Source organism: Castanea sativa, chromosome 7 (assembly GCF_040712315.1).
Source record: "Castanea sativa cultivar Marrone di Chiusa Pesio chromosome 7, ASM4071231v1".
Lineage (NCBI taxonomy): Eukaryota > Viridiplantae > Streptophyta > Magnoliopsida > Fagales > Fagaceae > Castanea > Castanea sativa.
Window position 1 is genome coordinate 16,097,805 of NC_134019.1, and position 26,299 is coordinate 16,124,103.

General features: G+C 34.6%; 2 protein-coding genes across 2 annotated transcripts; one reads left to right on the forward strand and one right to left on the reverse strand.

Moving 5' to 3' along the window:
* Positions 1-5,817: 5,817 nt before the first annotated feature.
* Positions 5,818-8,377, forward strand: LOC142643671 (F-box/kelch-repeat protein At1g22040-like). The gene is made up of 2 exons (XM_075818372.1): positions 5,818-5,936; positions 6,752-8,377. The coding sequence occupies exon 2, from the start codon at positions 6,834-6,836 to the stop codon at positions 8,253-8,255; it is 1,422 nt and encodes a 473-aa protein (XP_075674487.1). The 5' UTR covers positions 5,818-5,936; positions 6,752-6,833; the 3' UTR covers positions 8,256-8,377.
* Positions 8,378-11,796: 3,419 nt separating this feature from the next.
* On the reverse strand, positions 11,797-25,072 carry LOC142642933 (BRASSINOSTEROID INSENSITIVE 1-associated receptor kinase 1-like). Its single transcript, XM_075817383.1, has 11 exons — positions 24,600-25,072; positions 23,215-23,347; positions 23,051-23,122; positions 18,833-18,976; positions 16,639-16,710; positions 16,453-16,524; positions 16,276-16,355; positions 15,384-15,509; positions 14,962-15,303; positions 14,197-14,591; positions 11,797-12,448 (listed from the first exon to the last, which is right to left on the reverse strand). The coding sequence occupies exons 1-11, from the start codon at positions 24,691-24,693 to the stop codon at positions 12,128-12,130; spliced, it is 1,851 nt and encodes a 616-aa protein (XP_075673498.1). The 5' UTR covers positions 24,694-25,072; the 3' UTR covers positions 11,797-12,127.
* Positions 25,073-26,299: the final 1,227 nt, after the last annotated feature.

A 26,299-nucleotide genomic window follows, 5' to 3' on the forward strand; every position in this document is an offset into this window, starting at 1 on the left:
TTGCCTCTTTGATCTTTCGGAAATGAGAAACATCCACTTTCTGTTATTTTGTCACTTAAATTCAAAAAAAAAATTAAAAAAAATTTACAGTATAATGTATAAAATACCCTCAACTATAAAATGAAATACTAAAAATATCTCTATATCCATCCGAGTAATTAAAGATTAAACAAACTACTAACTCCTGACAATCCCAAACTAATATGAATGATTGTCCTCTAGTGAAGGCGAAGACAAGGAAATAAAGGCCAAATGTTTTAACTTGGAATTGGCTTGAATTGAGGAGCCCCTGATTATCTTTGTCAAAAAACTACGATAATGTCTTATTAATGAATTTTTTTTTTTATTTGCTAAAAAAAAAGACTATCAAAGAAAATTGCAAAATCTCAAAAAACCCACAAGGCCAACATCCTAATCAATAACACAAAACACAAACTTTTCAACCAAAAATAAAAAATAAAAAAAATCAAATGACCTTTACAGCTAGGAATGGCAATTTTGCCCCGCTCCGCCTCACCTCGCCCCGTAAAGGTGCTGGGGCGGGGATGGGGCAATATTTTGTCCCCACACCCTGGGGCGGGGTGGGGATGGGTTTAGTATTTTATCCCCAACCCACCCCGTCCCCACCCCACAGTAATAAGGATTATAATTGTAAATTTAGTAAACCCTAAATCACTAATATTTAAAGTGAAACACAAGACATGGGATAAAATATTTTTTATTCTAATACCTACTGTTATTGCCGCTCTTTGGCCCTTCTCCCTTCTTTATAGTCTATATGTGTTTTTCAAGTTTCAAGCCAGACTCCACTCCAAGTCCAAGACGTTGCTTTTTAGGTTCATCTCATTCATTATCTTCCTTTTGTTTTAGTGTTTCTTAAATCAGTTTTTTTTTTTTTTTTTTTTTTCAATTTGAATTTTGAATCTTTTTTTCTATCTAAAATTGGTATTTTTGTTTATAGCTATTGAAGAAGCACAGTAGGTAGGAAAAAAGGCTGGTCACTTAGTGCTTCCAGTGGGCAGTAGATTTGTTTCTTATTATATTCCAAATGTTTCAATTTTTGTTGGCACATTGTTTCATGTTTTTCAATCAAATGACTATAATATATGTGTCTCTTGAAAGTTGTTGATATATTTGGTTTATTTGTCTATTTAAGTACTTAATTTATTTAAATGCTTGGATTTTAAAACATTTTTGTTTTGTTGTGATTTATATTATTGTAGCAAAAATTTTATTTATATATATAAAATTGTATTAGGGGCGGGGCGGGGATAGGGAAGGGCAACAACCATACGGGGCAGGAATGAAGATCCCATCCCCCGCCCCATTGCCATCCCTATTTACAGCCATCATGTTTTTCCACCACCATCAACAAAACCAAAGCACCCAAACTCAAACACCAATATACTCAACCTAAATTTCACACCAATCACTCATTGATCCAGATCTATTTAGATCCTAACCTCAACAAGCTCCCCATTACAATGTGGCCAGAAGCCTCTTCTCATCAAATCACCTGGGTTCTCAATGCAAAGTGTTGGTGATGCACCGAATCTACCGTGTCACACTAGAGCACCAACTAAGACCACATCGAAACCCTCACACGCCAAAGGGTTGTATTAGGCAAAAATATCATTTTGGGATCACTGTCAATTTAGTCTATACATTTTGATAGCAATCAATTTGGTCTTTGTTAATTTCAACTTACATTAATTTGGTGTCTGCAATCAACTCTCTAACTAAAAATTCACGCTAAGTTGGTTGTAAATTGAAAATAACAATGACCAAATTTATTGTTGCCAAAATGTATGAACCAAATTGACAGTGAGCCCAAAATGTAAGAACCAAAATGGTATTTTTGCCAACTTTTATTGTTTGTATTTGGCCTTTTAATTTTTTGTTTAAGGAGTTAAGGACTATGTTTGTTGGGTAAGGTTATTTTTGTGACTAATGCTAGGGAAACATATATTTTACAACGATTCTAAATTGTGATTAAAGCTTTGGAGTATGGACACAAAAATTTTACAACATTTCTATATTAGTATACCAAAAAATGAAAATTAAATTACTAAAAGAAAACAAAATCAAATTAAAGATTGGGTGGGCCCATGTGTAAGTTAGTGTACTAATTTAGGAATGTTATGAAATTGTTGTGACATTTTGTATTGTTCATAACATTACTTCTATTTTTTAGAAATATTATGCCAACATTTTTATAATAAATCACAAGTAGTAGGTTGCAACTGACTGTTATTAGTGGGTAAAAAAAAAAAAATTTAGTAGAGTGTTTAAATTAGAACTAGTAACAACTTACCTTCTAAGATTTGTAGCTTTTTCTATCATACCTAAAATGATAGAAAAATAAGAATATAATGTGATCATGAATATAAGGGGATGAAGTGAATGCAAGAGCAAAATCTAAGAAAGGAAGAAGAAAGAATTGGAGAACTAGAGAAAGAAGAAGAGAACGTAAGATAAAAAGCTAAGATAGGAACCATCTAAAAAAATTTTAGTTTATATACACGGACCTACTTTACCAATAACCAATTTCCATTAAAATTAAATGAATGGTCAGTATTGAAACAATGATAAATTAATGGTTAGGATTAGGAAAGTTACCGTATCGTACCTCCTAAAACAAATAGGGATACCGTAGAATGACCCCTCAAGTCAATGTGTTCAATATTGTTTTAGGGTTGAGTCAAAATAGGTATATTATGAATATAACTTTGTTTTGGAAAGTATAATTTATTTATTTTTTGGCAAATCAAGGCGTTCGTTTGTACACCTTGCCTTCTACGTAGAGCTGCCCTTGCCCTTGATTAATGATCTAGCAAAACGGGAAGCCTGCAACATAGTTGACTTTTAGGGTGTAATACATGCTCAACTTTTATGTATGATAACTACTTGTGAGATGTATTGAAAATAGGCACTCTTATTAGGAAGTTACCTACTGCTGGCTATGTAAAACTTATTATAAAGAAATAAATACTCCTTTTGAATAATTTTAAATAAAAAAAAACATAATTTTATATCTCAATTATAACCTCTGAGATTGGGGTAGGCAAATTGCAGTAAAATTTAGTTAACCTTTATAGATTTTTTTTTGAGAAGGAGTTAACCTTTATAGATGATTGGCTGAAATTGTATTAAAAATGATTATTATCTTTTTTTTTTCATTTATATTTTGTTAACATCAAATAGACATAAGTTTTAATTTTATATATGTTATATGTATAAATTTATTCTTAAACTTTTGTATCACTCTCATTATCAAACGATCATTCTCTGCTCCCTTCCCCAAATAAATCCTGACTTCATTACTGGCAGGACCATAGTCCAGGTGAACATCAAGGCAAACAATTTAAAAAACTGCAGTAGACTTAAGCTATTCCACAAGAACTTCAATACTAAAACAATCTAGATAAATAAATAATCAATAAAAAATAGTTCTCTATTATCTACAATAATTTAATTCTTTAATTATTAACAAAGAAATAATCAAATTAGAGAACTTTGAATATATATATATATATATATATATATATATAGAAATATTTTTTATATAAATATTTTTTTAATAAAACTTTCATAGGAAGGTACAAGTTGGCTATTTTGTTTTCTCTAATGATTCAAAAATAATATTTTTTTAAATATTAAATCATTGTCATCTCTTTGTTTAATATAATCGAATGACGTGGGAGGTACTCTCAAAAGAAAAAAAAGAATGACGTGGTACGGGTGATGTAGGAGTTGGAATTGAGAGAACCACCTACAACACGTTTGTGAAATCTGGACCGTTCGATACATGGGGGCCTGTACGTTTGAGAGAATCCTGTGGCGTACGTTAGGTGGGTCACACACAGAGACAAGACCAAGTTTTCGTTCTCCGAATATTTTAAAATTTAATAATAATTAAACTTTTGATTAAAAAATAATAATAACAAAGGAAACAAAGAAACGAATCTGTGTCTCTCTTTGATCAAATAAAAGCTAGAACTAGGCCACAAAAGTAATAACTAGATGCAATTCGATAAAATAAAAACAACTAGGAGAAATCTGGTCTGTATCACAGCCACAAATTGATGCAATTTAGCCTTCCTACAGGGTTTTATTGTGTATTATCTCGAACAAATTAATTTTTATATACTCTTAGAAAATGATGTTCTCTCTTTTCATATTTATCGTAAGATTCACTCGTTAAATTCATAATGAAGTTTATCATGAATGTGAGAGAATAGAGCATTATTTATCCATACTCCAAAAATATCGAAGAATTTTCCGCACATGAGATACTTGTAGACTATTGTTTTGCCGTAATATTATCAGTTATCACCATAAGAGCTAATCTCCAATAGCTTCTAAAACGTTGTTTTCTCCTATTTGGAAATAAAAAATCACTAGGTAATCAAGCTGCACTATTGGAAATTTAATACCAAGTCTAAAAAACACAGTTTGGCTTACTCTTGTATGAACATAGTGGGAGTTTGATACCTAAAAAAGTTTCTAAAAAACACTCTACTTTCTGACAAAGTACAAACACTAACTCAATAGTCGAAATTCATAGGTGTTAAAGATTACTTAATTGTTAAAAAAAAAAAAAAATCCTACTGCTCTTCAATGAAAAAGAAAAAAAATATTTAAAACAAAGAATTGACTAAGAAAGGCACATATGTGATAGAAAAAGTCTAGTGTCACAAACTAGTGCACAACTCGTCCATATGGCGAGTTGTGGTTGGTAGAGAGCTGATGGTTGATCACCCTTCCACCAACCACAATTCGCCACATAGACGAGTTGTGCACTAGTTTGTGGCACCAGATGAATTCTATTTGATATTCCTAACTCATGTTCATATCAATCGAAGCACTAGTTTAAATTATAAGAGGCATAAACTAATTAACAATCAGAAATTTCAATGTAGAATTAGATACAATTCTGCCCCACTCTCGAAATAAGAGAAATCCTAACTTCGTTAAGAATCATAATCCAAGCAAAGATCAAGGCAAACAGGTTAAAAAGAGTGCAATAGGCTTGACCTATTCCACATGAACTTCAATGCTAAAACAATCTAACAATCTATATATTCAAAATTCTCTAATTTGATTTTTTTTAATAATTAATGAATTAAATATTATTATAGATAACAGATAATTATTTTTTATATTGATAAATATATTAAAAATTATGAATTAAATAGTTATTATATAAATATATACTTTTTAATAAAACTTTTTATTGGAAGGCACAAGTTGGCTATTTTGTTTTCTCTAGTGCGCACAAGTTGACTACTGGTGCGTTGAGATAAGGAGATGTCTGTTTGACCGCGATCTTATTTTACTACTTAACTTAATTATGATATTATTTATGGGTTGTATGATATTTTTTAGTATTATTTATGAATTCTACTGTAATATTTCAGTTACATTTATTTTTAATTATAATAATTTTAATAAAAAAATTTTAATTTTAATAAAATAAACAAATTCCAAGTAAACTTGTATAATGATTTAAAAATAACCTATTTTTTAATATAAAATTATTGTCATCTTTTTCTCTTAAACATAATCGAATGACGTGATAGGCATTCCCAAAATAATAATAATAATAATAATGACGTGGTACGGGCGATGTGCGTGTTAGTGTTGGGCGCAACTGAGGGAATACATCTGTGAAATCTGGGCCGTTCGATACGTGGGGCCCATACGTTCTAGATAATTATGTGGCGTACGTTAGGTGGGTCACACACACAGAGACACAGACTGACAGACAAGGCTAAGGTTTCGTTTTCCGAATATTTTTAAAATCTATTAATAATTAAACTTTTTGATATTATTGATGATAATAAAATTAAAAAAAAAAACTTGAACAATAAAGGAAACAAAGAAACGAATCTCTCTCTGTGTCTCTCTTTTCTGTCTCTGTGCGAAAAAGCAAAGTAAGTTTATATTTCTTCTTCTTCAGTTCTGCAATAAAATTGTAGTTTCCTATGATACTTTTTTGTTTTATTAATCGTTTGGTTTGTTTATATGTATATATGTTTTTTTTTTTTTTTTTGGTTTTTCATAGTATCCAGTTTTCACTATAAGTGATTGTTTGTAATACAAGTTATACAACACGCTCACTCATTTGGGAAACCCAGTTGAAAATATAGGTTCATCTCTGCTTATTTTATATTGGGTTTTGCTTTTCCTGTGAAAATTGCTCCAATTGTTAGCTTTTTTTTTTTTGTTTGTTAAAATTTGTGTTTGGTTGCCAAGAAAGGTAAGGGGTGAAAAAAAAAAAAAAGTAATTTTGATATAAAATGGGCCCATTTTAAGTGAAAGTTTTGTTTTTTTCATTCCCCTTCTTCTTCTTTTTTTGATAAAATTAGAATACAGAAATTCAATATGTTGGTGGAAGAAGAAAGCTGATTTTTTTTTTTTTTTTTTTTTTTTTCTATTTGTTAATATTAATACCCTATAAAAACCAGAAGCTCATACTACGATTAGAATGTTTTTTAATTGTACAAGAGTACCTGTACTATGGGGCTGATCAGTCTGCACTTTAGTGGAGTTTTTTTTTTTTAATTACTTTCTGTAGTATTATGAAATGGTATTGGTCTATCCAACGTATAGCACATTTTTCTTGTTTGACTAAATTGGCGTAAAAATTTGAGAACTTTACAGTGTATTTCTGATAACTGACCTTTGAAATTGATAGTTTGATGTTGATACTATTCTTATATGCTTATTTCTATTGTGCTGAGCTCAGATATGATTAGAAGTTATAACTCTTAACATTACGGAATATTTAAGAAGCTGGTCGAGTTTTTTTTTTTGAAGACTTCGATTTAATGGGGTCTGTATTGAGCCTAAACAATTCGAGAATCGAGCACCATGAGGTTTCACAAAGTGACTTTTGCAAGAGGCAAAGGTTGTCATCAGACTTTTGTGAGGAGAATTCAAGATTGATTCCTAGTCTTCCTGATGAGATATCTTTACAGATTCTTGCTAGACTTCCTAGGATTAATTATTTGAAGCTTAAGTTGGTGTCTCAGGCCTGGAAGGCCACCATTCTAAGCTCTGAACTTTTCAAATTGAGAAAAGAACTTGGAAAAACAGAGGAATGGCTGTATATATTAACAAAGGTTCAAAATGATAAGCTACTATGGTATGCTTTGGACCCTCTTTCCCGAAGATGGCAGAGGCTGCCTCGAATGCCAAATTTTGCTTTTGAAGATGAATCTAGAAAGGGTTTGAATGCCCTTCGGATGTGGAATATGGTAGGCTCAAGTATCAAAATTGCTGATGTCATAAGGGGTTGGCTTGGGAGGAAGGATGCATTTGATAGAATGCGTCTTTGTGGTTGTGCTATTGGGGCTGTTGATGGCTGCCTCTATGTGCTAGGGGGATTCTCCAGAGCTTCAACCATGAAATGTGTCTGGCGGTATGATCCAATTTTAAATGTTTGGAGTGAAGCAACTCCTATGTCAATTGGTAGAGCTTATTGTAAGACAGGCATTTTGAACAATAAGCTTTATGTTGTTGGTGGGGTTTCTAGGAGTCAAGGTAGATTGACCCCACTTCAGTCTGCTGAAGTTTTCGATCCAATTACAGGTGTATGGTCTCAAATACCAAGCATGCCTTTTACAAAAGCTCAGGTGCTACCAACTGCCTTCCTGGCTGATCTGCTCAAGCCTATTGCCACTGGTATAACATCTTATAGGGGAAGATTATTTGTGCCTCAGAGTTTATATTGCTGGCCATTTTTTGTTGATGTGGGGGGGGAAGTTTATGATCCGGAGATGAATTCATGGGTTGAAATGCCAAATGGAATGGGAGAGGGCTGGCCTGCAAGGCAAGCAGGAACAAAATTGAGTGTGACTGTCGATGGTGAGCTATATGCACTGGATCCAGCTAGTTCTCTTGATAGTGCCATAATCAAGGTATATGATTACCAAGATGATGCTTGGAAAGTTGTTGCAGGAGATGTTCCCATCCGTAACTTCACTGCTTCAGAGTCTCCCTATCTACTAGCCAGTTTACGTAGGAAGCTTCATGTGGTCACTAAAGATGCCAATCACAATATTACTGTACTGGAGGCTGATATACTGAATCATTTAGCTTCCTTCCCATCAGCTCCATCGCCATTGGATGATGCCATTCATGAACATGCTGAAGCTGCTGCAGAATCGGAAACAGATCTTTGGAAGGTACTTGGCACTTGCAGTGTTGGGTCAGCTGAACTGGTTAGCTGTCAAACCCTTTGTATTTGATGATCTAGGCAGCAAAGTTGCACTTCATAAAATGCCTTCAGGTCTATCTTGGTTAATTATGCTTTACAAAATTGGAATTGTATTAATAAGAATATATGCGTGATAAATTTGTCTTCCTTGCCTTCGTTTTTGTTAGAGTCCTCTTTTTTCTTTTTCTTTTTTGGAAATTTCTTCCCCTTGTACTGGGTTGGGTTAATGTCCTAGTTGACGCCATGTTATGACCAGACTACCTTAGTGCCAAGTTATATAGGCATTGCTAGGTTATGTCGAAACAGCCAAGAGCCTCTTAGCTCAATTGGCACTTTTTCAGTGTTTTCAATAAAGATATTTAGGGTTCAAATTCTCCCTTTCCCAACTATCAAATCATCCAAAAAAAACAATGCCACAATACATCGGGGTTCTAATCAGATTATGGATGTGTTTTCAACATATATGTCCATGGTTCAAATTCCCCCTCCCTCAATTATCAAATAAATATAAAAGCCCCTGCAACACATCCGGATTTTAATTAGATTATGGAGGACCGTATCAGTTTGAAAATGTCCCATGTTTGCCAGTCATGTTAGTTTGGAAACAAAATTTAGTGCATTTTTTTTGAAAATGTTGAATATTCGGTAATTCATGTAATTATATTCCATTGATTCAGAGGTATTGTCATAACTATGACAATAAAACTAGAGGGAAGGGGTGGAATTCAGTATTTGTTACTGCCTATCCATTCAGATTAAATGGAGTAACCATAGTAAAGTTTCAAGTTGTTGATAGAGGGACAAAGGGAGGTATTTCATCCTTGAAAAAGCCTTACCATCACAATTTTTTTTTTTTAATTTTAATTTGGGGTGATAACTGATAAGCTTAAGATTCTTTTTATTTCCTTCCAGAGTAGTACTTATTAGAGGATAAGCAGACTTTTCCTTGGTTTAACATATGTTTGATTTTGTTTCTGCATATTACAAAACAAGAGAAGCCTTCTGTTATCTGAGTTTATACTCGTATTGGGCCTTTTGTTAGATTTAATAACTCCCAACCGTCTATTATATGCCTCTCTCTCTCTCTCTCTCTCTCTCTCTCTCTCATTTTTTTAATTCTTAATTTCCTTGATTAATTTTATAGTAGACCTTTCATTAAGCCACTCCATGCAAAGCCCAATTGAAAAGGCATTTTGATTTAACTTGTTCAAATGGTTTAATAGAATCTAGAAGCAGTGCATTAAGAGCATTCACATCCGGAATTTACAAAAAAAAAAAAAAATCTATTTTACCATCTCAAAACTCACTTTATCATTTATACCACCATTTTCAAACACACTTAACATCCTAACTTTATTTTTTTTATACAATAATACATTAAAATAATATATTTACACAATAAAATATATTTATGTCTCTCTCTCTCTCTCTCTCTCTCACATATCACCTCCATCACCATTGTGAAGACCCAAAACCTCAACACAGTTTATCAAAAAAAAAAAAAAAAACCTCATTGATCCACCATCAACATAGTTTATCAAAAACCCAAAAAAAAAAAAAAAAAACTCACAATCCACCGTCAACAACACACGTCAATCCACCTAACCAAGCAAACCCACTATTCCACCATCAACAACACATGCTAATCCACTTGACCCACCAAACTCAGCCCCAGGCCCACCATGCCACCACAACCCACGGCCCATCACACCAATACCACCACAATCCACCACCGAAACTCAGCCCCAAACCCACAGTCAAAACCGATTAGTAAACCCATCACCACTCACAACCATGCTGTTCTCGCCGTCACAACAACTACCAGATCCTTGATCACGTTGATTTTGCCCAAAGAATCCTACAAACCCACAACCACACCGGAAACCCATGAACAAACCCGCTTGGTCTGAGATGTGCTGTGGAGAGGGAGGACGAGAGAAAGGCTTGCATGCGGCAGCGGCTGTGTTGGTGGTGGCCACCGTTATCCATCATTGCTTGCATGGGCCTCGGGTTTGAAGAAGAGAGAGCAGAAGGAAAGAGAGAAATGGAAGAGAGAGAAAGATAATGAATAATGAGAGAGGAGAGAGAAGAACCAAATCGATTAAAAAACAATATTTTCTTTATACTATTATGCTACAATGTCGTTCTACCTTTAGAATGGTACTGTAGCACTATGGTAAATTTTTTTGCATTTTTACATGTTTCCATGTCCGGATGTTGAGCTATTTGGACCTCATATGCTAAAACATCCTTACATTTGCCATATCCAGGCGGGATGCAACTGCTCTAAGAAAAGGGAATGGCGTTGAGCACTAATCTCATCCTTTCATTGCCTGCTTTCACTAAGGTGCTATGACAAATTTGGCAATTGTGGAATATTTGTCGGACGACTCTTGGTCTAACTTTTTATCCTCCCTAAAAAAATTGCAAAGAAAAAAGGAGTTAGGAAAATGAGATTAGATGCCTACAGAAAATCGTGCTATATTGGTTTAGCACAATTTGGCATGAGAAAGAAAAGACATGTTTCTGGCATATTAATTGACATTGCTATAAGCTCTCTTAGCTTAGCTGCATTTGTTTGACTTAAATATTTTTAAGTGAAAAAATTTCTGGAAAAGCAATTTATTTTACAGTATTTTTAGTAACACATTTGGAAAGTATTTTCATGTGTTGGTGCTGAAAATACTTTGAAAATGCATAAACCATTTTACGGCTGTGAGGGGTTTATTTTATGACGATTAATAACGTGTAAATATTTTTAAGTTGACCGCTATTTATAAACAAAACTAAAATACCTTAAAATGAGGAAAAAAAAAATTCAGACAAAATTAGAGAGACCTTATAGTTGTCATTGTTGAATAATGCCTCTTTCACAGACTGATGTGACTAGCAACTAAGTAGGACAATTTAGGCTGAAGGAAAGAAGGCTTGTCGGTCTACTTTGTCAGCTCGTTTGGTATCACAATACCAAGTCTGGTCTGGTATATGACTTTTATTTGTTGTAAAGGAGGATAAAGAGATAGGATTCTAGGTTTACTAAAATGTTACTAAATAAAGAGCATATTATTGAGTCATTGTAAGCAGTCTTTTCTCATCTATTTTATGAAATTCCAAATCTGAATATTATCTTTAACCTTTTCAAGTTTTGCTTCAAGTTTTCGAAGCTTTAGACTATTTTTTGCACAAAAGCTTTCACCAAAGGTATTTTCAGCCTCTTTAGTTTTTGCTCTGAATACTTTACCCAAGGTATTTTCGTTCGAAGAAATAAAAGCCTGCCATATTTTTGCACAAAGGCCAAGGGTACGCCCAAAGTGTTTTTATTGAATGAACCATTGATTCATTATCCAATTTTAGTGTGAGTAAATTTATCTTTTATAATAATAATATATAAAAAAACCTAATCTAGTGCGTTAACTGAACATTGTTTTGGAAATGAAATTTTTTTTTTAAAAAACATCTAATCAAATTTTAAAATTTTAATCCGCTGAATAATCCAAACCAGACTTTTACAATCTCAACTTTATATGTAAAAATTGGTATGCCAAAGCTTCACAGACAGGAAGAAAGCAAAGTTTCTGAGGAAGAAAATAATTATACTTTACTCGGTATGCAGTCATCATTAGTTTTGGATACACAATATGACAAATGATAGTGCCTCAGTAGCCCTTCCGGCCTGTTTGATGGCACCTATTTTTCTTTTTCTTTTTTCACATTGCCATTGTTAACCCTAAAGAAATTACATCATCAACCCAAACATGTAACGCAAACTGTTACATTAGAAAAATGTTACAAGAAAAAATATATGCACAAATTTGATATATATGTGTTTGTCTCGAATACAAAAAAAGTGTGATCCAAGAGAATTTTATATGTATGCTATGAATGGAACCATGAAATTTAAGATCATCTAGGACCAGACAATTCATCTGGAGGGATTTGGGAAGTAGAGTTGTTGTCGAGGATCCATGCAGCGTTTGGATTGTGCATACTATTAAAATCTTGACGGAACATTTCTTCCTTCTGCCACTCTTCCCATCTTTCTGCCAAGCCATCACCTTCAAGCATTCTAACTACCTCTGACATCTTCGGCCGTTCCATTGGGGAGCCTTGTGTGCAAAGTAGCGCCACTTGGATCAGCTCTTCCACCTCAGCATCAACATATTCACCCTGCATATCGGCATCCACTAGTGCCTCCAACTTCTTATCTTTAAGAAGTCCCTTCACCTGATGAATTGTCAAGACTAATGTCAGGCAGTTCAATGTAACCCAAAGGAAAAAGGGTATGTTGTGCACTCAGTAAAGAGGATAATAACAAGTTCCACCCACAATGGGAAGTAACAAAAGCCAATAAGTAAATTACAAATACAACCTTAACCAAAAAGTGGCTCAACGCCCATAAAAAACCAATTCGCTACATTATAAATTCAACCATAACCAATTCCCTAAGACACTCGTTAAATGAACCCAAAAGAAAACTATCTTTAATGATTGAGCTAGGTTTAGAAAGGAAACTTTAGACTATAGTAACAGGTAAAGCCCATGCAGTATATAACAACACCCAGTAAAACTCTGCTAACATTACATGGGCTACCTAAACTGGTGTCAATATAGGGTTATAACAAGCCACGTTCAGTCTGACCATAGGCCCTAAAATCTGGTAGTTGATTTAATAGAACACACTTGTTATGTCTATTCTCATGCATCACCAAATTTAAAGTATAATGATGGTAAGAGTTTTTATAAAAAAAAAAAATCCTGAGGAAAAATTATGGTTAGCTTTAAAAATGACTTCCAGAAACTCAACACTATTAAGATTAATTATATATTAATTTTCTATCTAAGAAAAATAACCACCAGCATTTACACTCTCATGCCATTACCCAGTGCAAGTTGGAAAGCTTCAGCAGAATGGCAGCGACACCAACGGAGATCGAGGAGGGTGACAGTAACCAATGCGGTAGCTAGTGGCCGGTGAGTGATGAGCTTGCAAAGGGCAAGTGGGTTGTCATGGATTTTGTCGCGTGATGGCAAGCGGTGATAATGGTTGGGGTTTGGGCTTTGATTTCTGTTTGGCTTGGAAACATGGGTTGAAAGCAACAGTGACAATAATTTTTTTTTTTTTTTTTTGGGGGGGTCTAGATTGACTGCAGTGATGCTACAAACAGATCAGGTGTTTGCTCGGATACTAAAACTAAAAATGACGCAAGACAACCAAAACAATCAAACAGTAAAATTGAAAGACCAGAAAATAAAGGGATATGACCTAAGAATTAGCACCTAGGCCTGACTTAGAGTCAGCAACAAGCGGGAAAACCACTAGGAGTCAACACCTAGGGTGAACTTGGAGTTAGCACCAAACCAAAGAGACCAAAAGACCATTTTTTTCATTCACCAAAGTATTAACTAACTCCAAAAGGAGTTCAATTGTTTGCTTATTACAAAAATAACCCTATTTCCAAATTAAAATACTTATAGCCTAATAAACTACTAGGACCTAAAACATAAAAATACAATTGACTTGCAAACATAAATAATACTAAATAAAAATCTTCTTGCATCTCCCACATCATACAGCCCTATCCTTCAGCATTTTTGCATGAAGTAGACACTCAAATCTTGAGCCCACACACGTGTTCAGAGTGCAGCCTGAGACTTCTACCATTGCACCAAACAATGGCTCCTAGATTTCAGTCTCATATGCTTTCTTTTTTTATTTGTAAGTTACACACACACCCAGTGGATTTTGAACCACAACCTCACCTCCATCCCATTATTATGGAAGGAGGAAGTGTCATTTGAGCTAAAGCTCATTGGCGCTACATTCTCCTTATCAGACTGTTTGAAGCAAAAAGCTAGAATATCCGGAAACAAGACAAATTCAAAGAAGGATAGATAATTATTTGAGATAGCATCATGTCCAATGATAAATTAGTGACAAGCAAACATGTAATAGGAAGATGTGAATTACTTACCCAATCAAGTAACATGACATCGTCATCGTTTGCAAGCCGAGCAAGATCAAAAGCTCTTTGACCAGTTATCAGTTCAAGAAGCATGACCCCATATCCAAAAACGTCAGTTTTTTCTGAAGACTTTCCAGTTGAGAGGTACTCTGGTGCTATATGCCCAATTGTGCCACGTACAGCAGTGGTCACATGAGTATCTTTGTAATCCATAAGTTTAGCCAACCCAAAGTCTCCAACAACTGCTTCAAACTCCTCATCCAACAAAATGTTTGCAGCTTTTACATCACGGTGAATAATTTTAGGATCACAATGATCATGCAAATAAGCAAGCCCCCTTGCAGATCCTAATGCAATTTGTTTACGTACGGGCCAATCAAGTGCGGACTGTGATTCCGGACGATCTACAATAATGAATCAAAAAATCATGAGAATAATCAAACATCTTAAGAACAACACACCAAGAACATTTGAGATTTCTTTTTGGAGTCTGCATGGGTATCTGGAGATGTAACTTGTGTTATTTGTAAACTCGAATGGTTTGTTTGGATATAAAGCCCCCAAGCAGTCCAACATACCCAAATAAAAAGAACATTGTTGGTTAATTCAACTTATTCTCCCCCTCTCCTCAACTTGACTTAGAAATGAACTTATATTGAATTTTACACTTAAATTTAACCAAGATTAAGAGTTGACCTTTCCATTGGATCAATGAAAATTGTTTTAAAATATTAGAAAAAGTGTAGTTTATAGAAAAGTGGCTAGCAAGAGTACCTCTTAAACATGATGCTACACTTCCATTTACCATATAGGGATAAACAAGCAACCGTTCTGTTGGTGTCATGCAAAACCCACGAAGACGAAGAAGATTACGATGCACAGCCATGCTTATCATTTCTACCTCAGTTTGGAACTGCAGCTCCCCACCCTGGGTACGCTCCTCTTTGAGCCTTTTTACTGCCACTAGAGAACCATCAGCCAAACGTCCTTTATAAACTTTTCCAAACCCACCTCTTCCCAGAATATTTTTGTTGCTAAAGTTATCTGTTGCAACTTGCAGTTCACGCAGAGAAAATCTCTTGAGCTGGCCCAGGTGAACTTCTGGATCTTCTTCGGCTGGAAAGACAGCGATATATAAAAATGCATCCTATGAAGCTACGACATTATATTTATAAAAACTGTATTGACTCTCTAACCAGGTACATCAAAGAAATGATCCTGTGGTTTCCTTCGTCGCCACCAGGCAAGCGCAATTGCAGGGGCAGCAAAAAGTAGGGCAGCACCAGCAGCAACTCCTCCAGCAATTGCTCCTGTGGAACTACCTGAAACAATTCATCAATTTAAATAGAGAGATTTTTTAGCTCTCTTAAGCAAATCCCGATCATAACAGGAGACAGAATTCACAAATGGCAATGATGGCAAGTTCATAGAAGTTAGCATTCCAACACATGTTATCCCTGTGTGTGTGTGTGACCATTTAAAGTGACAGATTGTGACTCTCTTATGTGAACCAAAATTGTAACAGGCAAGATAACTCATTAATCTCAATGATGATGGAGTTGCTCTATCTCTAAGGTATCATGCTCTTGGGAGAATTCAACCAAACCACCAAGTATATCTACCAGAGGACTTTACAAATGACTTCAATGTCATCATCCTCCTTTCCTTTATCCCTCCTATTTTGATTGGTCAATACCAACCAATATCAACTTTATCCTTTTCTTCGTCAAGGAGAGGGGGTGGGTGATAAGAAGTTGGAGAAGGTTTTCAAGCTCCAGCAGAGATGATACTTCATGCCTTAGATGCAAATACATCCCACTTGCAGATAGTTGCTTCCAAAAACAATCGATTGCACTTGAATACTTCATGCTTATATTAAATCAGAAGAAAGAGGAAGAAACAGGGAAATAGAGAGATTGCAAAATCAGGGAAGTTATCTGTGAGATGATTTTTAAAAGAAAATCAAAATATTCAAAACAAATTTCTTCTCAAATTTCTATTAGTACTCCCAAAACTGCACACACACACAATAAACCTCATTATCAATCCGACTAGAGTTCATATTAATGATGAAAACATATAACACACCTGGATTAGAAGTTGATGGTTGTTGAGGAAGAGGAGGAGGTGGAGAAACTGGGAGCACTTTGAATAGATTATTATTGAAACTGCAAAATGAAACAACAGAAGTCAGCTAAGCTCGTTCATCAGTCAAGTCATTCTGGAATTCTAAAAGGAAAAATAGAAGAAAGAAATGAAATTAACCTGATAGGAGTAAATAATGAAAAGGAACCATTAATGGGAATATCTCCTGTTAAACGATTGTTTGACAGATCTCTTCATTCAACATGGAAAGAAGATAATGTTACATTTTTGCAATATATATGATGTGCAAATAATATATAAATCTTGATTGATCAAGAGAAACTTAGACATCAAGATAACACTCACAGGACTTGAAGTGATTGAACTGTAGTTAATATTACGGGAATTTGTCCTTTCAAGGTGTTGTTGTTCAGACGCCTATTTCACGCAACAGAAACTGTCATTTACAGATAACCACAAAGATATTGCAGAAATAGAACAACCATCTAAATATTCAGTAACATTCCAGTAACTATATACACAACAAACATATTACTAATTACTTAAAAGAATAACACTGTAAAATTCCAACAATGTATCTAATGACACTAAATTGTATGCTACATCTAGTCATGAATAACAAGTGTAATCTGACTCTCATTATTCAAACAAATCCAACCCCGATTAGAAGTAATGAGCACAGTAAATTAATTCTAGTTTAGGATCAATCATTTTTCATTGGTCACTCGAGACTAAAATAATGAATGTGTTATGCAAGAGCAGAGCCAAAAAAAAATTTTGGGGGGCTGAGTTATAGAATTGATATATATATATATATATATAACAAAACTTTATTCATCTAATACTAGGATAAGTCATAATTCATAAATATATTGCACACAAAATTATCAACTTTAATGTATATATATATTTACTAGCTACTTTTTGAAGAGAACTCATCATCTTTTAAACTCTATTAAGTACACTAATGCTGTCTAGTTTGAAATTAAGACACATAATGCTAAATTACAAATTATTTGACCAAAATTCAATTCAATCCTATAACCTCTGATTTCTTCATTTAAGTCCTATGAGGCAAATATCATGTTTCATTTCAAATTTGGCCCAGCAGCTAGTTAGTTGGCTTTAGGATTTTGTTTTTGCAGATATTTATGTGAAATGTTGGATCATTTTTGTAGGAATTCTTGGTTTACTTTCGGATCCAAGGATAATGACATGGGAAGACTTGGTTCCCAAGTTTGGCTGTTAGCATAGTGACATTTTCTAAAGCCAATGAAGGTAGCTGGAAAAGCCAGGTGCTAGGAATCTTTCTCCCATGTCTGATGCTGATACTAAATTAGTAATTTAAGGGATCAGGTTATATGTTTGGGCTAATTCGATAATTTATAATTTGTCGATAAGAATTACCATGACTACCTTTTATTTTATACAATTAAAAGTATTCCAAGTACTCTTTAATCTTTGTCTCTGGCAATGCATCATCCTAATCACTTTGTTTAGTTTCATCACACAGAAAAAAAGGATTCTCTATGTCCGCTGCATGCAGCGAGACACTCACAGCACATGGGATACCACCTATATAACACATGTCCCCTATCCAAGATTTTTAGGGGGGAATAAAAGGTTAAGAAATATAGATGACATAAAATCCTGTTGATATTATTGAGAAATGAGAAACCCAGTGATGCAAATAAATACAGGATTCAACCATAAAAGTTTTGCATCAGTTCCCCAAAAGTATGCAAGTAGTTCTTAGGCAAATTGGGCAGCATGTTTGACAAGAAAAACATGAAAACAAAAGAAAAGGGAGGAGTAGTCAGTAAAAGGGATCCAAAAAAATGACAACAGCAATCTGCAGATAAAAATGAATTCAAAACCACCAGCTTCAGCTTTTGCTCCAGTGGCCTTACTTCCTAAAATTGATGACTTAACCTACCTCGCATAGCTAATACACCATCTTAAACATAGTGGGACTGTTTCCACATTGCACTATATCTTAAGCCTCCCAAAGCTCCCATTCCAGCTAAAGTAACATTTTGTCTATGGTAAATTTCATAAAAATATACGTGTGATCACAAGGGCACTTTGCCTTCAGAGTTCCAATTACAAGTTCAAATTGTTCATTTATTATTTTCTGCTAGGGCAATGACATCTCCATCTGAGACACCTAAGCTACAATGAAGATATACATTGTACTTGGAAGTCAGCAATGCTTTGGGTTGAACAATTTTCTATTTTCAGTGAACTTTCAATAACATCTAACTGCATATGCATGTTTGTGTATGTATTAAGTATTAACCAAAAGTACCATTAGAATAATTTCCTTATAATATTGAATAAATGTAACAAAGAAGCATTTTGTTTCTAGATATAGACGTAAGAAAAATAACTATCTAAAAGCAAATTAGCCATAAGCTTACCTGTTTTAAGGTAGGCGAGCCAACTAATTAGATGCTTAGTAAAAGGGTAAAAAATAATAAAATAAAATAAATAAATCTATTGACTTCTACTATAAGATGAAGGGGATAGATGTTCATACAGAAAACGAAGTTTTTGAAGGTTGCCCAATGTGGGTGGAATCTGTCCGTTTAAATTGTTCAAGTAAAGATCCAAGCTCACCAAGTCTGTCAAATTCCCAAGCTCCTCAGGGATTGGTCCAGTTATGTTATTACTATAAAGTTCCCTGCCACAACAAGATCATTTAAAGGTCTGTGCAAGAAAAAAGAAAAATACTATATAGCACATTCCATGTTTTATTGCAAAAGAATGCAAAATGAGTTAAATTTAACATTCATAAACTTTGCTTGAGCAACACATAGAACAATGGCCAGAACCAATAAACCATTTCCTAGATTAGATGGCAAAAAGAAACTATAAGACACATACATAAGTTGAATATTGAAAGATATAATCCACCATGGGATGTATATAAGGCATACACCAAAAGCTATCAATTAAGACTAAAAAGAAAAATGTGCAATGGCAGCCATCCAATCATATAATGACCTTAACAACAAAAGCTTCAAGTCCGAAATTGATTTCACACTGTTCAACTCTTTGAGCATTTCATTGTCTCCAAAATTCACCACATAAGACATAGAGGAATTGCATTTCAGTGAATTGTTACTCATCTTATTCAAGAAAATCAACAAAAGAAAAACAGGATAAAACATGAAATATAATCCATCATATTGGTACATGTTTGTGTGTAACAATGTGTTCTTACATGGTTCATGTTTCTACTCATTAAAATATTATATCAGTTGGTGCTCCACCCAACTTCTTCCGCTATATGACGGCAAAAATGGGAGGTCCAAAAGGTGGGAGAGGCGGGTGGCAGCAGTCTTTCGGGACTCATCACAAAGTAACTAATCAAGAACCTATAGAATATATTCCAATTAAGAGAGATGGGAGGTAGGAAGTTCTTTCAGTCAGAATCAAAATCATTCAAAGTAGGTTTAGACGAACGCACAAGAAGATACGAGCTTTGGATTATTGAATGGGGCAAAGGATTTATGAGCAAAAGGCTCTGAGGGAACAAGAGAGCAATTTGTTCTGCTCAACATTATCAAGTTTAAATGCATCATGACCCTACCAAAGATTCCTCAAAAATTTTAGGAAATCATGCAAAGCTTTTGCGTTCTAGAGATGTTATAGCAAATGAAGCCAGTTTTTATATGTGGCAGAGTATGGAAGGAATGACAGTCATGGTGAAGAAATCATACCAGATAGAAGATACTTTTAGGGGTGGAAAGGATTTTTTAAGTGATAAACGAGTTAGTGGAGATCTAACCACACCCCAACAATATGAGTTTAAACAACCAAACTTCACCTGAAATGCATGACAACCATAAACACACTTTGAGACTTTGCCCATCACCATGGACAAGACTTTGGTTGCAGAACCAGCACTTGGGAACATTTAATATAAACAAAAAAACACAGAGCAGATGATGCAAGTATGACAAGGTATCTGGTTACGTCATGATGACAAGGAAGACCACTCCACTAGGGCATGATGATGTGGCTGAAATCTGCTACTCAAGGAAAGGCTTTCATTTTAGACATGATTAAATAATATGGCACATGGAAAATGTAGTAGAAGTTAATTCGAAATGTGACCAGTTAATTTAGACATGTGAGATAGATGATATATAAGCTAAGTGCTGGCTCTAACTTGTAATTTCTTTCAGCAGGTGACTTTGTTTTACACGTGCAAACTATAGTTTTAAAAGTAAAAGAAAACTACTTATTATTCAACATAAGCTAGTAACAGCTAGCTCTAAAAATGAACTGCATCAAAGGCGATGTAGAAAGAAATGGGAGATTTCAAAAATTCTAGTTTTTCACAGTATATACCTTCAAAACTGGATCATGAAGAAGCTCAAAGAATTTGGCAACTACATAGGCACACCTTATGAGGTATGGAATATAAACCTAGTTTATTTGTAGCCATTGAAGCATATTGAAGTAGAGGGACACAAAAGAAGTTCTTAGAAGAAGAGTCCAAAACCGACCTTCAAGGGTCATAAAGAACTGAAAAATATGTCATGCTCAGTAAAATGAATATAAAAGTTCAAAAACAAGCAGTGATAAAAGTGACAGGACATTTCTCTCAACAGAATTTGAATATCATTTTTTGGAACATAGGAACTGAATGATGGAGAAAAAAGGTTGTGAATGATAAATTTAATCAAGCTATGGAAGACTACATTGTTTTTTTGCAGGAAATGAAATCAAAACTCATCACAAGAGGTATGCCAAGAATTTTATGAGGATGTTAACAAGTAGACTAGTTGTATTTAGGTTTTTGTGAAACAAAAGAGTAGTAGCGAAAATTGATGAAGCAGTGGGAAATTTCTTAGTGTTATGCAAATAGAGGGTGTGGGAAACCAATTCGAATGGGCTTTTTACTAGATTTTATGGTTCAAATTATGATAGTGATAGAAAGCATTTTTGGGAATCATTACCAAGGATGTAACTAGTTGGTGGGAGGTGTGTGTGCGTGAGTAGAGACTTTAATGTCATTTGCCATCCAAGTGAGGGACTGGGTGGAGATGGATTTTCAACAGTCAAGACCTCTCTAATTTGATATGTCTGCATGGATTGTCGGATATTTCTATGGACGGGGTAGTTTCACCTAGTCCAATAATTGAGAGAACCAATCAATGTGCAAAATTGATCAATTCTTGTTTTCGCTAGATTTGGAGGACCAATATCTTAATGCGGTCTAATGGAGGCTCCCTCATTTGCTTTCCAATCATTTTTCCCATTCTTTTGGACTGAAGAGATATTCAAAGCAGTAAAACCCCTTTAGATTTGAAGATATCTTGTTAAAAGTATAAGGATTTATGGAAAACATGAAAACATAGTAGGAATACAATCATTTACAAGGCCTCCAAGTTACATTTTGGCCAATAAAATTAGAGATCTAAATATGGACTTGAAGAAATGGAATGAGAAGTTTGGCAAGGTGGAAATGACATAGAATGATTTGTAATATGTGGTTCATGATCTGAATTTAACGTAGAAAAATATGTCCTTATCATTTGAAAAGAAATCAAGGGAGGACAGAGCAAAAACAAAACTGGAAAGGCCTACATTTATGGAAGAGATTAATTGGAGACAAAATTTAAGAGCATTATGATTGAGGGCGGAAGACACAAACACCAATTTCTTCCATGGTCTTGCCAACTCCCACCAATGGAACAATTCTATAGGTGCCCACTCAATAGATGCGGAAGTGACATGAAATCAAGAAGTCTCTTATCTATCCAAAAACACACACACACACAAAATAAAATAAAATCATTAACAATAGAAATGTATAGATTTACAAACAATTATATTATGCAAATGGCGTTAAACATCCTTTGCTGGATGGATTATGATTTTGAGCTATCAATGAAGATGAAGTCAGCTGGCCGAAAATAACTTTGAAGAAGTTTTTAATATGATGAGAATTATGAATGGAGACAAAGCTCCAACTCCAGAGTCTCCAGACTGCTTTTCCGTGGCTTTCTTTCAAACTTGTTAGGACATAGTCAAAGATGACATCATACTTTGAGACCATGATAAATTGGAGCTAGAGTGGAAACAGGGTTCAATCTTAGGACCACCAACCACCTGCTTTGATACCATGAAAAATTACAAATTGTCCCAAAAACCCCTTTGTCTTTTTAAAGTTTTCTTTCTTAATGCATGCATACTTATCCATCAAAAGAAAAAAAAAATCAAGAAAAATATAGATGGAACCCATTAGAATTTGGCTTCTTGAAACTTTTAAGTGTATATGTACTTAATCAAATACTTTGTACAACAATAAACTATTCATTCTAAAAGGAATAAAACTCTATATTTATGTCAAAACTCAATAACAAGCTTGTTCATAGCATCATAGGTCATGAAAATCACAAAAAAGGAAATGATGCAATTCGCGGTCTTCAAGTTAATAAGAGGAAAAACTATTAAAAAAAAAAGGCTTTTTTTTTTAATAAATAATGAACAATAATGAATGAGAGTATCGGAAGGACCATTTGACACCAAGGCAATGGACAAAAGAGTCTGCCATGGGCTTTTAATTCTAATTTTTAAAAACTTTATCTTTCTTTCTTTTTATTTTTTTTTGATAGGTAGATATGGGGAGGACATAGGTGGGGTTCAAACTAATTATCTTTTAACATGAAACAAATAGTTAACATCATCATTTGAACAAAATACAGTCAAACAACTTGCCCTGCATGTGAAGATGACTTACAAGTATTGCAGATTTAAAAGCTGACCAAGTTGTGGAACCAGTTGACCAGAAAGACTTGCATTTCCAAGATCACTGGGTGAAAAGATAATAGGCATCATATTTATAATAGTTAAAGTAAAGTGTTACTACAAGTCCAAGTAGCATGTCACATAAATAAATCTTACACTCGTGTCACACTATTTTGGCTATCACATGTTACATGGAACCATGTGCAGGGATTCACAAGGGTAGGATCCCAACTTTGCAGAACATTGTTTGGATCAGCTAAATTGGTCTTCAATGCATTCAAAGCATCGCCTGTGTTATACAAATGAGGCGCAATCATTAGGTGCAAACATCAATTAAAGAATAGTAATTTAAGTTAACAATGTTTTTTTTTATAAGCAAATAAATTGAATTAAAATAAATAAATAAACCACAAGGATGCCTGAGTATACGGGCAGTATACAACAGGCAGCTCAAAAATAGAACAAAGACAAAAAACAATAAAAAGGGGAAAAAATCAGCAACTAATGAGAAGGCATGGATGCCAAGAAATCACGAAACCCATCCACGGAGAATGAGGGAGTCGGTGAGGTTCATTCATACAGGGACTTCAGGAGAAGATGCTTCAATTTAACCACACTGATTCCAAGAGGGCAACAATGTTAATGTGCAAGCTTCAATTCCATACCAAAATGAATTAACCTCTCTCGTCCTCAGAAACTGCCAGTACTCACAATCTTCTAGTGAGATGCCATCCAGTTAAAATCACAGTTTTTACCAGTACCAGTACCAGGAAAAGGAAAATAGGCTCAACTTAAGTGACTTTCCCATATAAAACAACCAAGACCAAGTTGCTCAAGTGAGGCAGTGCAGTAAGTGTATAATGAATCAAACCCTATCACACTACTCCACTGTACAAATACTAAGTAAACAGTCCCACACAACCATGAAATTTCAACCTTTTTTTAGATCTAACCCGTAACTTGAACCGTTTCTCCCCTAAACCCCCAAGCACTTTGTGCATGGGGAGGAGCCAATTAAGCTACAAACCTCTTGGCAAAGCAAAGAATAAACCATTAGTATGATCCTTCAATTCAGTGATTAAAACATTACAAGAGCTAATGGTAACTAGGGATCAACATAGGTTGCTAAGCTTTCTTTTATATTTTTGTTATGGGTACAACTTCGGTACTTTAGAGATTCCTTAATTTTGAATTGTATTTAATTGTCCTTGGAAACAATAACACTTGTTCGTATTTTATTGATCTGATTGACTTCAATTCGAGAACCTACTGTACTGCAACTACAGCTAAGATACTGTACTAACTTAAGTTCCTTATTTTATTCCCCAAAATGTGTAGATTTGGCAACGAAAAAGGAAATAAATAAATAAAATGTGAAAACCAGTGACACTCAAATTCCTTGAAAAACTCGGAATTTTAATTAAACATCGCAACAAAGCAAATTTCCAAATACAGCAATTCGAAATTCCAACTTACAGCTAAAATTACAAGAACATAAAAAAAAAAAGAGAAGAAAAGAAGAGCGAGAAAGAATCACTAACCTTCGGCATTAGCAGAAACCTTTGATACAAAACCAAACAACAGAATTGAACAGAGAAAAGCGCAAACCGAAACCAAAGCCACCAACCGCTCCATTAATAATTATAATAATAATCCCATACATATATCCTTAAATAAAATTCATAAGTTGTTATTACAAAGTCCCTGAACCACTTCTGGGTTCAAAAATCATTGAAATTCTCGAACCCCGTTGACCGATCGTTTTGCTTGTTGATAATTGATGAAGAAACAAAGAAGAAAATGCATGCAGCAACACAGAGAGAGAGAGAGCGCGCGAGAAAGATACAGAGAGAGAGAGAGAGAGAGAGAGAGAGAACGAGTCAAATACTCAGTCAAACAAAGAACTAAATACTGAAATAATTTAGACAGAGAATTGAGAATTTTCAAACCTCAAGCTCCATTTAATCTAACAGATCTTTGGAAGGTAATTGGTACTTGCAGTGTTGGGTCAGCTGGACTGGTCAGCTGTCAACCCCTTTGTATTTGATGATCTAGGCAGCAAAGTTGCACTTCATAAAATGCCTTCAGGTCTATCTTGGTTAATTATGCTTTACAAAATTGGAATTGTGTTAAAGTTGTCAGACTTTTTCTTTTTCTTTTTTGGAAATTTCTTCCCCTTGTACTAGTTGATGCTATTTTATGACCATACTATCTTAGTGCCAAGTTATATAGGCATTGCTAGGTATTAATTATGCCACAATAGCCAAGAGTTTCTTAGCTCATTCGAAACTTTTTAGTATTTTCAAATAAAGGTATTTACAGTTCAAATTCTCCCTCTCCATATTATCAAATCATCCAAAAAAAAAACAATGACACAATACATTGGAGTTCTAATCAGATTATGGATGTGTTTTCAATAGATATGTCTATGGTTCAAATTCTCCCTCCCTCAATTATCAAATAAATATAAAAGCTCCTGCAACACATTGGGGTTCTAATCAGATTATGGAGGATTGTATCAGTTTGAAAATGTCCCAAGTTTGCCAGTCGCATTAGTTTGGGAACAAATTTTGGTGCATTAATGTTGAATATTCGATAATTCAGGTAATTATATTCCATTGATTAAGAGGTATTTTCATAACTATGACAACAAAACTAGAGGAAAGGGGTGGTATTCAGTATTTGTTACTGCCTATCCATTCAAATTAAATGGAGTAACCATAGTAAAGTTTCAAGTTTTTTTTTTTTTTTGATTGGAAATACTGAATAATGTCATTAAATCGGGAATGAGAGACTGCAGCCATATCATGAGCACACATGTGCTCTAAAAAGCTAGGGCATTCCTCGAGCCAAACTACATAGTCCTCGACCTCTTTTGCGTACTGAGCTAACAAGTGAGCAGGGACATTTCCCTGTCTTTTTACATGAGAGAAATAAAAACTCCTAAAGTCTGTGGTTTGTTCCAACGTTACTGCCAGCACATTATGAATGGATAAGGGAGCCTCCCCCTCACCTTGGAGGGCCTTGCAAATGACCAGTGAGTCTCCTTCAAACACAGCCTCCCTAATCCCCACATCCCGCTTAAACAGTACACCTGCTTCCATTGCTTTTGCTTCGATCTCCGCTGCTCCCAGTGATGCGTTTACTATCTTATTTAAGGCCGCTATTACCACCCATTTTCATCTCAAATCACCACACCAACTCCCGCCTTTTTTCTATGCTTGAAGACTGCCCTATCGAC